Source organism: Sander lucioperca, chromosome 21 (genome assembly GCF_008315115.2).
Source record: "Sander lucioperca isolate FBNREF2018 chromosome 21, SLUC_FBN_1.2, whole genome shotgun sequence".
NCBI classification, from domain to species: domain Eukaryota; kingdom Metazoa; phylum Chordata; class Actinopteri; order Perciformes; family Percidae; genus Sander; species Sander lucioperca.
In genome coordinates, this window is record NC_050193.1 from 11,038,575 (window position 1) to 11,052,029 (window position 13,455).

Sequence of the window (13,455 nt, forward strand, 5' to 3'; positions counted from 1 at the left end):
AGACCGCAACATCCACAGCAATGTTGCTAGACGCTTGTCTCACATAGCCAGACACAGTGTTGCCAACTTAGCGACTTTGTCGCTAGATTTAGCGACTTTTCAGACCCTCTTAGCGACTTTTTTTCAAAAAAGCGACTAGTGAAAAAAATCTATTTTGTAGTAGTATTGTCCAGCGAGCATGCAAGGTATTGTAGCCGCCAAAACAGTCTTCTGTTCTGTGACAGAGGAGCAGCGGAGCAGCCTCTCCCCTCTCTCCTCATGTGCAGCAGCACTGCGCACAGTGCGCAGGCAGGTGGAAGGGGAGGTGGGGACAGGGTGTGCGGGGGCCGGTGTAGGTAGGACAGACAGCAGGACGCGACGGGAGAAAGACACCACTGAGCTGGCCTGGTCCTGGGCAAGCCAGCCTTCTTTGAGAATTCTTGATCGATCTTTTTCCTTGCCTTTGTAGAATTCAATTTTTTTTACTTCAAAGATAGGCTACCTAAGTAATAATTATAAGGTAAAATAAATTCCTGTATTGAATTTGTGATTATTTGGCTAAAGAGTTATATTTCTTTCTATCTACCTTGCTGACACAACCACTAAGCTTTATACAAATGATTGCTTAATGACATCAAAAATATGCAAATGAGCGTATGGCATCATTTAGCGACTTAGCGACTTTTGGAGCTGGTGCTAGCGACTTTCATTAGAAAAGAGTTAGCAACACTGGCCAGACATTACTTCACAGCACAGCACAGTAGCTAACGTTATGCTGGCTATATTGACGGTCATAAAAGCCCGTGCTCACGCGGAACCCTGTACCCAACTGACAGACACTTCCTCGGCTTAGAATTACAATTGGAACCGCTAAAACACAACAACCTCGCTGTCCTCTCCACCTGACGGACAGACACACTTCCTCGGCTTAGAATTACGGTAGGAACCGCTAAAAATAACACTACTTTGCCATACTAACGTTACAGCTGTAGCGCGCTGGGTTTACATTTTTACAGGTATATCTAGCAACCTGGCCTGGCTGTCAAACTGGGTAGTTGATAACAACACACAGACTAAAACAAAAACAGAAATTCCGTCACGGAACGGAAATTTCAGAAGGAGAAAATACTGGCATTAGCATTGTTGTCAGTTGTCATGTTTCCTTAATATCTGATGACGCATTGGGGTAATTTTGGGATTTATTACAGTAAATATATTACATATTGGACCTTGAAAAGAGTGAGACTCATCTGTCCAAAACCTTTGGAATATTTCACAATCAAAAAATAAATGAGAAATTGTTTCTATACAAAAGGTACAGGAAATACAAATGCCTGTAAACTTAAAGGAGAACTCCGGGCATTTTTTACGTTAATCTTGATCGCTATAAGTATGTGAGTACTGTCGATAGCAAAAAAAAACGACCCGAATCGGTGCTAGCAATATGGAGCTGCTGCAGCTAATGCCGAGAGCTCCCACTTAGCTAAAACGGCAGTTTTGGGGGCATATCATAAAGAGTGCCTTTGTGCCTCTTTAACAGACACAAAATGCAATTAAAATGTCTGTGCAACATAAACAGGGCCCTTACATGACAGCAAGATGTGTTTTCAACTCAGACATTGTTTAAATTCACTTGCCCTGTTAGCTGCTAGCTGCTGTCTGGGATGAGTGCGATCCATCTGGTGTTAGTAGTTTCTGCAGTGGCGAACTGTGTGTTAGTTGCCTTAGCCAGGCTAGCAGGCCCGACCGGCATCCTTCTACTTCCTCCCCGCCTTCCCCGCCTGCCGCGGCCGACAACAATCCACGGGCGCCCGCTGGTCTGGTGGATGTCTTCCAGAGGACAGTTCATGCTTTCGCGGCGAAATGTTTGCGGCGAAAAAAGTTTATTTCCCCCTCAAAAATAGGTAATTGAGCATTGTAGTGGTTGTGATCATATCAGTGACTATGTAACTACATGGAAACGGGCCAAATGATGCCTGTTTCTTGTACAGTAATAATGTTACTGAAGGCTAGCTCTAGCTCCATAGTTAGCTATGTTACTCCAAGCTTCTTCCCTTGTGAACACCTCCGCTCTTCACTCTTCACACACTACGCTCCGATCTGCACACTGCTGTTTACCTTTTCCTGCTACAACTGAATTCCCGCGGGACTTCAGCGCAAGACTACAACTAGCCTCCTGTAACACTGTTACTTTACAAGAAACAGGCATAATTTGGCCCGTTTCCATGTAGTTACATAGTCACTGATATGATCATAACCACTACAGTGCTCAATTACCTATTTTTGAGGGGGAAATAAACTTTTTTCGCCGCAAAAATTTCGCTCTCAGCATTAGCTGCAGCAGCTCCATATTGCTAGCACCGGTTTGGCTCGTTTTTTTTGCTATCGACAGTACTCACATACTTATAGCGATCAAGATTAACGTAAAAATTTCCCGGAGTTCTCCTTTAACAATAAAATAATTAGCACAGTATATTTATGTAAAATATACATCCACAAACTGTATTGTTTGAAATACTGTTCATAAGGTAACTAGAAAATGCATTTTCTGCAGGAAATGCTTGTGAATGCTGAAAAGCTACATTGATGAAGCTAAACTGGATTGCTAGTAAAGAGAATAGTTGGAAAAGTGGGAATGGTTTTAATTAGTATGGATTTCATTGAAATGTTAGGGTGGCAGTAGCTCAGTCTGCAGCATTTCAAGAAGTTATAGTATAGTATGTTGAAAAGAGTAATAAAAAAGTCATAGTATAGTATGTCAGAAAAATGTCATGAAAAAATCAATGTATAGTATATCGAAAAAAGTAAAAAAGTCATAGTATAGTATATTGAAAACATTTATAAAATAGTCATTCTAAAGTATATCGAAAAAAATAAATAAAATGGTCATAGAATAGCATGTCAAAAAAAAACATAAAAAGTCATAGTATAGTATGTCGAAAAAAGTCACAGTATAGTATGTCGAAAAAAGTCATAAAAAAGACATAGTATGGTATGTCGAAAAAAGTCATAAAAAAGTCACAGTATAGTATGTCGAAAAAAGTCATATAAAAGACATAGTATGGTATGCCGAAAAAAGTCATAGTATATTATGTCGAAAAAAAGTTATAAAAAGCCATAGTATAGAGTAGTATATCAAAAAAAGTCATAGTATTGAATGTCGAAAAAATTCATAGTATATTATGTCAAAAAAAGTCATAAAAAGTCATAGTATAGTATGTCGAAAAAAGTCATAGTATTGAATGTCGAAAAAAGTCAGGAAATATTCATAGAATAGTATGTTGAAAAAAGTCATAAAAAGTCCCAGTAAACTATACTAAGTAGTGTTCAAAGGGATCTGGCCAATTGGTCTGCGCTGCCGGCATCGCCACGGTCCAGGATAGCTGTTGTTAAAATGAACATAGTTCCTTGTGTGAATTTCTTAAGTACAATGATCCCCTTACCCCCACCAATACATTTCTGGAAGAAACTTGATACCGTAATTCGGCAGTATATTTGGAATTATAAACAACCTAGGCTAAGTTTTGAAGACCTGAGAGCTAGCTTTGAGGTCCCTAGGACATCCTTCTTCCTTTATCTTTGCTCAAGATCAGCCCTAAAATGTTATGGAGTGCCATGGGGGAACAGTCTTGAGATGCACCCAATCATTAAATGGCTTGTTGATTATCCTGTGAGAGGATTAGTGTCCAGGATTTATGCTAAACTGATGCAAGTATCCGTAGGAGAACTCCCAATAGTAAAGAAATGGGAGCGAGAACTGAGCCCGGAGGGGAACAGAATTAATTGGGAGACAGTTTGGGACAACATTTCCCACTGTTCCAAGAACCCAAATCACCAGCAGATCCATTTCAACATATGCCATAGGAGATATTGGACTCCTCAGAAGAGATACGTCTCTAAAGTCATTCCTACTTCCTATTGTATGTTCTGCCAACCTGAACAAACTGGAACTTTCCTGCACATGGTCTGGGAGTGTGAACAGGTGCATGAGTTTTGGAATAAAACAACATCAATAATATCTGATGTGATAGGATATCTAATTCCTACTGACCCGATTGTTTTGTTACTTAATGATGACTCTTAATTACACCTACTTGGGAGACAGAAGAAAATTTGGCTAGCTGCATCAACCGCGACCAAGAAAATTATGGCTCAGCGCTGCCCCCCCCCCACTCACTTTGTATAAAACAGTGGTTGGCGTATTTTCTAGACATAATTATGCTTAAGCTCTCTACAGCAAGGATTAACAAAGCCAAATCATCGACTATAGACCTATGGAAAAACGCAGCAGCACAAGTATCAGTCCTAATGACCTCAGCATCACAACAATTAGAGGAGAGCGACTAGGCAAGGTGTGATTTCTGTTTTTGTTTTTGTTTATTTGTTTGTTTTTGTTTTCCTCGAGACCGCAGAGGGTGGGGGGTGGGGGAGGGTTTTTGTTCTTGTTCAATTGTGTTTGTCTGTTCTGTATGTTTAAAAATATAAAACCAATAAAAAATTGATCTTAAAAAAGAAAAAAGTCCAAGTATAGTTAGTTTGTCAAAAAAAGTCATAGTATAGTATGTTGAATAAAGTCATAAAAAGTCATAGTATAGTATGTCGAAAAAAGTCGTAGTATGTATGGTGAAAAAAGTAATAAAAAGTCATAGTACAGTATGTCGAAAAAAGTCATAGTGTAGTATGTTGAAAAGTCTGTTCAAAGCATAAATGCACATAAAAAGATTGTTTCCATCCATAAAATGCCAATAAATGAAATAAAAATAAAATGTCTTTCCTGTAATTCCTGTAAAATTAATAAAATGATGATTTTTGTTTTGGCTTGTGTCTGTCTGTCTGTCTCTCTCTCTCTCTCTCTCTCTCTCTCTCTCCTCTTTCTTTCCATCTGTGTACATCCTTGTCCCAGAAATGCTTGTTACTAACTTAGCTCTGGGGAGCTTATTCCCCGGAGTCCTTATGTTTTTTTTCGCCCAGCATGTTTTCTGGATTTCTTGGATTAGGGTAGCACCTAAATCATGGTTGCAGCTGTCCCGGTGGTCCTGCTCCGCGCCCTGCCACTGTTCATCACACCCCCAACCGGCACCGTCAGACACCGCCTACCAAGAGCCTGGGTCTGTCCGAGGTTTCTCCCTAAAAGGAAGTTTTTCTCACCACCGTGGTTTCTTCCTAAAGGGAGTTTTTCCTCGCCACTGTCGCACTACATGTTTGCTCTTGGGGGAATGACTGGAATTGTTGGGTCTTTGTAAATTATAGAGTGTGGTCTAGACCTACTCTATCTGTAAAGTGTCTTGAGATAACTCTTGATATGATTTGATACTATAAATAAAATTGAATTGAATTGTCTCTTTCAACAATTGTCTTTAATAAAGTTACTTGTTCATTCAACTCGTGGTGTGGACCTCCCTCTTTTGTTATGCTCTTAAACGAGCTGGGCATAACAAGTATGTTGAAAAAATTTATAAAAAAAGTCATAGTATAGTATGTAGAAAAAAGTCATAAAAAAGTCATGGTATATTATGTCGAAAAAAGTTATAAAAAGTCATAGTATAGTATGTCGAAAAAAGTCATGAAAAGTCATTGTATAGTATGTTTAAAAAAGCATATTACATATTTTACATACATATAAACATATTTTACTTCTTCATTTTGGCTTTTAGACCTTAGAATTAGAATAGGCATTAGAAAAAATCAATGCCACTCATAGGGTTTGAACCCACAACCTTCCAGCTTGAGAAAGCAGCTCATCAGGGATTTATGACACAGAACTATAGCTGAAGACCAGAAGTTAGTGGTTTGATGTTGTATTTATTGTTTAACATTACTGGGGACAGAAGAGTATAGTATATTGAAAAAAGTAATAGTAAGGAATGTTAAAAAAAATCCTAGTATAGTATAGTCTCTTGGCATATTTGATTTCTTCATTTTGGGTGTGATTTTTTATTAATTTTTCGACTTACTAATCTATAACTTTTTAATGCATTTTTCGACTTAGTATACTATGACTTTCTATATATATACACATATATATTTGACTTCTTTATTTTGATTTATATACCTTAAAATTCATTGACCTGGGTTTGAACAGACAACCTTCAACCTTCAGGCAGATGACCAGGTATTTATCACACTGTGCTACATGTGAAGGCTCGAAGTTGTTGGTTTGATGTTGTATTTATTGTTCAACATTACTGAGGACAGAAAATGATAGTCATGGTATAGTATGTTGAAAAAAGTCATAGTATGGTATGTTGAAAAAAATCATGGTATAGTATAGTAAAGTCTCTTGGCATATTTGATTTTGTCATTTTGGGTGTGAAACCTCAAAATAAACAGACCACAACAAGGTTGGAAACCATGACCATTTGGGGCTTCCAACAAGCATTATATCACCCTTAACTGTCTTATCTGACACTGTCATCATTGTTTGTAGCATATTTTACTTCTTCATTTTGGACCTTAAAACTCACTGTTCCTCACAGGGTTTGAACCCACAAGCCTCAATCTTCAGACAAATCACCAGGTATTTATCACACTGCGCTATTTGCAAAGCTTAAAACCCTGAGGTTTGATGTTATATTTATTGTTCCACATTACTGAGGACAGAAAATGAAAAATTCTGAATACAGAGCTGGGGTTAGACTTTTTATGATTTACTAGGACGATATGTTGAAAAAAGTCATAAAAAGTCATAGTATATTATGTCGAAAAAGTCATGCTATAGTATGTCGATAAAAAAGTCATAGTATAGTATGTCAAAAAAAGCTATAAAAAGTGCTGTATAGTATGTCGAAAAAAGTCATATTATAGTATGTCAAAAAAAGCTATAAAAAGTGCTGTATAGTATGTCGAAAAAAGTCATATTATAGTATGTCAAAAAAGTGCTGTATAGTATGTCGAAAAAAGTCATCAAAAAGTAATAGTATATTATGTCGAAAAAAGTTATAAAAAGCCATAGTGTAGTAGGTCGAAAAAAATGATAAAAAAGTCTGAATAGTATGTCAAATAAAAGTGAAAAAAACGTCATGGTGTAGTATGTCGAATACAAGTGAAAAAAAGCGTCATAGTATATTATGTCGAAAAAAGTCATAGCATAGTATGGCGAACAAAATCTCGTATAATATCTCGAAAAAAGTCATAGTATATTATGTCGAAAAAGTCATGCTATAGTATGTCGATAAATGTCATAAAAAAGTCATAGTATAGTATGTCGAAAAACGTCATGTTATAGTATGTCCAAAAAATCATAGTATAGTATGTCAAAAAAAGCTATAAAAAGTGATGTATAGTATGTCGAAAAAAGTCATATTATAGTATGTCAAAAAAAGTGCTGTATAGTATGTCGAAAAAAGTCATCAAAAAGTAATAGTATATTATGTAGGTCGAAAAAAATGATAAAAAAGTCTGAATAGTATGTCAAATAAAAGTGAAAAAAACGTCATGGTGTAGTATGTCAAAAAAAGTCATAGTATAGTATGTCGAAAATTCTCATAGGATAGCATGCTAAAAAAGTGATAAAAATGTCATAGTATTGCATGTCAAAAAAAGTCATGAAAAAGTCATAACATAGTATGTCGAAAAAAATTGTAGAAAGTCATAGTATAGTATGTTTAAAAAAGTCACACAATAGTATGTCGAAAAAAGTCATAAAAAAGTCAAAGTATAGTATGTCGAAAAAAGTTGTAGTATAGTATGACAAAAAAAGTCATTAAAAAATCATAGTATAGTATGTCGAAAAAGTGCTGTATAGTATGTTGAAAAAAGTCGAAAAAAGTAATTGTATGGTATGGCGAAAAAAGTTATAAAAAGTCATAGTATAGTAGGTTGAAAAAAGTGATAAAAAAAAGTCTGAATAGTATGTCGAATAAAAGTGAAAAAAACGTCATAGTGTAGTATGTCAAAAAAGTCATAGTATAGTATGTCGAAAAAAGTTATAAAAAGTCATAGTATAGTATGACAAAAAAGTCATAAAAAAATCATAGTATGTATGGCGAAAAAAGTCATAGTACAGTATGTCGACAAAAGTCATAGTATATTTCCAAAAATGTCATAGTATAGTATGTCGAAAAAAAGTCATAAAAAAGTCCCAGTATAGTTTGTCGAAAAAAGTCATAGAATAGTATGTCGAAAAAAGTCATGAAAAAATCATAGCATAGTATATCGAAAAAAGTCGTAGAAAGTCATAGTATAGTGTGTTTAAAAAAGTCACACTATAGTATGTCGAAAAAAGTTGTAGTATAGTATGACAAAAAAAGTCATTAAAAAATTATAGTATAGTATGTTGAAAAAGTCGTAGTATAGTATGTCGAAAAAGTGCTGTATAGTATGTTGAAAAAAGTCGAAAAAAGTAATTGTATGGTATGGCGAAAAAAGTTATAAAAAATCATAGTATAGTATGTTGAAAAAGTCATAGTATGTATGGCGAAAAAAGTCATAGTACAGTTATGTCGAAAAAAGTCATAGTATAAAATTTCCAAAAATGTCATAGTATAGTATGTCGAAAAAAAGTCATAAAAAAGTCCCAGTATAGTTTGTCAAGAAAAGTCATAGTATAGTATGTCGAAAAAAGTTACAAAAAGTCATAGTATGTCGAAAAAAGTCGCAGTATAGTATGACATAAAAGTCATTAAAAAATTATAGTATAGTATGTTGAAAAAGTCATAGTATGTATGGCGAAAAAAGTCACAGTACAGTATGTTGAAAAGTCTGTTCAAAGCATAAATGCACATAAAAATATTGTTTCCATCCATAAAATGCCAATAAAAATGAAATGTCTTTCCTGTAATTCCTGTAAAATGAATAAAAAAAACGATGATTTTTGTTTTGGCTTGTGTCTGTCTCTTTCAGGTACCTGATTGATTGGCTCCTCCCACCTTGTTGGGGTATTGGCCTCACATGCTGGGAGTCTATAAAGCTGGGTGATTCCATGAGGTCTGGTTTCACTCTCCCTCCAGGCCGGCTGGTGCAATGCTGGCCCCCCAACTTGTTTTTTTTGTTTGGTTTCCTTGTGTTTAGTTGAATCTTTGTTTATGTTAAAGTTAGGTGTGCATTTACTTTCCCATAGCATCCAACACCCACAATACACTATTGATTACTGACATCACATACAGTAGTTTAATTTAGTTTAGTTGTCTTTAATAAAGACAACCTCCCTCTTTCATTTTGTTCTTAAACAAGCTGGGCATAACAAGTATGTTGAAAAAAATAATAAAAAAGTCATAGTATAGTATGTTGAAAAAAGTCATAGTATATTCTGTTGAAAAAAGTCATAAAACGTCATATTATAGCATGTCGAAAAAAGTCATAGTATTGCATGTCGAACTAAGTCATGAAAAATTCATAGGATAGTATGTCGAAAAAAGTCATCGAAAAGTCATTGTATAGTATGTCGAAAAAAGTCATAGTATAGTACATCGAAAAAAGTCATGAAAAGTCATTGTATAGTATGTTTAAAAAAGTCATAGTATAGTATGTCGGAAAATGTCATGGTATAGTATGTCGAAAAAAGTCATAGTATATATGTCGAAAAAGTCATATTATATCATGTCGAAAAAAGTAATGAAAAAGTCAAAGTATATCATGTCGAAAAAAGTCATAAAAAAGTCATGGTATAGCATGCTGAAAAAAAGTCATAAAAAGTCATAATATAGTATGTCAAAAAAAGTCATAAAAAAGTCATAGTACAGTATGTCGAAACAAGTATTGTATAGTATGTTAACACAACAACCATAGTATGGTAAGTCGAAAAAAGTCATATTATAGTATGTTGAAAAAATCATGGTATAGTATGTCGAAAAAAGTCATAGTATATCATGTCGAAAAAAGTCATAAAAAAGTCATGGTATAGCATGCTGAAAAAAGTATAGTATATTATGTCTAAAAAATGTTATAGTATATGTAGTATGTCGAAACAAGTATTGTATAGTATGTTGAAAAAAAGTCATAAAAGTCATAGTATATTATGACGAAAAAGTTGTAAAAAAGAAATAATATAGTAGTCGAAAAAAATCATAAAAAAGTAATAGTATATTATGTCAAAAAAGTCATGGTATAGTATGTTGATAAAAGTCATTAAAAAGTCATAGTATAGCATGTCGAATTCTATAGTATGTTGAGAAAAGTCATAAAAAGTATTAGTATAGTATGTCGAAAAAAGTCATAGTATAGTATGTCGAAAAAAGTCATAAAAAAGTAATAGTATATTATGTCAAAAAAGTCTTGTATAGTATGTCGAAAAAAGTCATAAAAGTCATAGTATATTATGTCAAAAAAAGTCTTGTATAGTATGTCGAATAAAAGTGAAAAAAACGTCATAGTGTAGTATGTCAAAAAAAGTCATAGTATAGTATGTTGAAAAAAAGTGATACAAAGTCATAGTATAGTATGTCGAAAATTCTCATAGGATAGCATGCCAAAAAAGTCATAGTATTGCATGTTGAAAAAAGTCATAGTATAGCATTTTCAAAAAGTCATAGAATAGTATGTCAAAAAAAGTGATTACAAAAGTCATAGTATAGCATGTCAAAGAAAGTCTGGAATAAGATGCAAATTCCAGAGCTGTCCATGGTGCTGTCCATGGCACTGTCAGTGCCGCTGTATTTCTTCAGTACCATGGACAGCGCCTGGGTGTTCCTTCACTAAAACAGTTTTTACAAATGGTAAAAAACACACACACACACATTTCACTTTATCATAGGCTTGTATTGTATTATATTTAGAGAGAGACTCGAGATGAACACGTTGTATACTGTAAAACCACGTTCAAATTGCAAGCAGTGCATATTTTAGTCATTGCCTTGGGGTTAGAGGATGAAAAAATGAATATTTAACTACTACAATGATGAAAAAATAACATGCTGGGCTGAATGAAGTGGTTTAGTGGTTAACCGGAAGAGTTTCAACTTTGAGCCTAATTGGTGTGAGTATGAGAGATGTGAAATATTATTGCTACAGTGTGCGATTGAGGCTGCCTACATGTGGTTCAGTTAGTTAAGGGTCATGATGAAGAGTTTTCCCATGTCATATTATAAGGCTGCACCTTGCCTGGATGGGTTTGACAGATGTGAAATGCTCTTTAGTCAACCCAAACATAGTATTGTTGATCCTCACCAGTTACTTGTCACAGGACACATTCACCTCCGCCCACACATAAAACTATGTCCACAGCCACCTACACAAAGAGACATTTGTCCTCACTTTTGTTTTTATTGCACACTTTAATCATTAAGTAAACAGATCTTCACAGTAACAATGCAATAGCAGAAAACAGAAGCAAATCACTGTGCGGTGCAGCTTGTTAGGTCTTCAAATTATTTATAGCTATTTACACTGAGAATATGAAAATCAAAGAACAGTGCCCATTCTCCCTGTAGTGGGATGAGGCATTTTAACCCCTATATCACCCCCAAAGCACTTCTTAGACTTGAGTCCAGCCACTCACGGCTTTACACCGTTTGTAGCTCTATGAATCCTGTCCATACTGCCAACCCCAAAACATTCAAGTACTGTATTCTGTCATTGCACAGGTACCAGGTCAGCCAGTACTCAGGACAGTTAGGAGGAAACGCGAAACTGCACGGCACTGCTTCAACAACATAATGTCAAAAATCAAATAGCTTTGTTGTTTTCCTATCATGTGAACATAAACATATTATTCAAAGGAATGTCGATTTAAATAGCATCAAAATGCTAAGGTAAATATTTCCCAATGTATAAAGCAACAGAACCTAGAATTTATTAAACCACCCTCATCCTCTGTGACACACCAATAAATAGTAATTTGGACATGGAATCTCATAATAAATGACACAACATACAAACTAACATTTTGCATTGCATTAATTGTAAAATTATATAATAGCAGGCAACTGTTAATAGTTCAATGGTATGTATGGTAGTGAATTTGAATTAAATGACCAGCACACTGGTGTCTTTGCATTATTTTTGGTTTGGAAAATTCTATTTTAGCGTTGTGCTGTTGTACTGCATGTTGTGCAAGCTAGACTTGCAGGGGAGATGGGAAAGTAAAAAAAAGAGATACAAACTCAGAATAAGACAAGGTGAACTACAGTGTCAAATATACTTGCACTCAGATTTATGTTGTTCAGAAGAATTAAATAACATTTTCAATTGTTCTGTTCTGAGTGTGTGCCAAGACAAAAAAGCTTATAAAGATAGATAAAGAGAACACCCTGTTTGGAAAATCTTATTTTCTTGGTTATAGGATGTTTGTGCCAGGCCTGACATGTTTTACAAAAAGAAAAAAATCTTCCACACACTTTCTCAACCTTTTCATACATTGTGATAACTGATAAAGCTTGTTGTCTGACCATATGCTGCCCCACTCAGTGTACGTTCTCATTTGGTTATGCACTAATATAATAAAACACATAAAACAAACTGATACCCTCCATATTCAAAACAAGCAGGACAATATCAGAACACAGTAGTTGTTCCTCTCTGTCTTAAACAACAAAAATACATATGTATCTAACAAATACAAAGCCTCTGTGTGAGCACAGTCTTTTGTAGCATCTGTGGACACTTCCTTTTATATAAACACACTTAAAAGCAGTTTCCAGAGAGGCAATGATGGTAAGTCTTGGAATTCACTGAATTCAGCTTGATTTTAGAAGTGGGAGTTTTTGGTGCAATCCCATTGGTCAAACAGCCACAGACCTGGTCCATTGTTCATGTGTCACTGGTGGTTTCTGTCACCCTTTGAGTCTCGCCCTCACTACCTGTGGCCAGGGCTCCTGTGGGTGGATGTGTCCCCGACTACATCTTCCTCCACAACATTAACATAACCTTCTTTCTCTATGCAGCCTGCCAGGACCTGCAGCACCAGCCGGAGCCTGCGGTCCAAGGCCTGGAGGTGACGCTGGATGAGGACCGGGGACAGTCGGTCACGGAGCAGGGACTCCTCCATCAGGGAGCTCAGCTGGTACTCCTCTTTGGCGAGCAGCTGGAGACGCAAGTAAGAAGATTTCCTCACCCTGGAAAGGATAATTGAATAGGTTATTTTAAATCAAATTCTGCTCTCTAGTATGGCTGTATCTATTCTTTCTATGATGACAATACAAGAGATTTCTGCCTTTATTGGATAAAGCAAAGCAAAAAGCTATGAGGCCGTTAAATACAAAAGGGTAACATCCTTTAGGAGCATTCATTTCATGGCAATACATCCATTAGTTGAGGATTTTGTGACTCAAGTTGAGAAGCCTGAGGGTACTGCGAGACAAAATCTCACAGTGTGTCCCAAATGAAAAAAAAAAAGGGTTTGACACATTTCATAGTAATTTTCACATTTGACTCGCCTGGTGATGGTGATGGAGCAGCAGCCAGGTCAATGAATACATAACAACTCATTCTCAGATGGATTTCCCCGTTATATTTCAAGGCCAGCTGGCCAGAAGTTGTTGAGATACCTTGCTCTGGTCTAAAGTGTTGGAAGTGCTGAAGGAAGGACTGACTGACTGACTG

General features: G+C 35.7%; 1 protein-coding gene across 1 annotated transcript in view; it reads right to left on the reverse strand.

Annotated features, from left to right (window-relative positions):
• Positions 1-11,158: 11,158 nt before the first annotated feature.
• Positions 11,159-13,455, reverse strand: part of fam20ca (FAM20C golgi associated secretory pathway kinase a) — a 35,126-nt gene continuing 32,829 nt past the window's right edge. Inside the window, exon 10 of the mRNA XM_031312739.2 lies at positions 11,159-12,968. Coding sequence (XP_031168599.1) covers positions 12,710-12,968 — 259 coding nt within the window. The 3' untranslated portion in view covers positions 11,159-12,709. The remainder of the gene's footprint in view (positions 12,969-13,455) is intronic.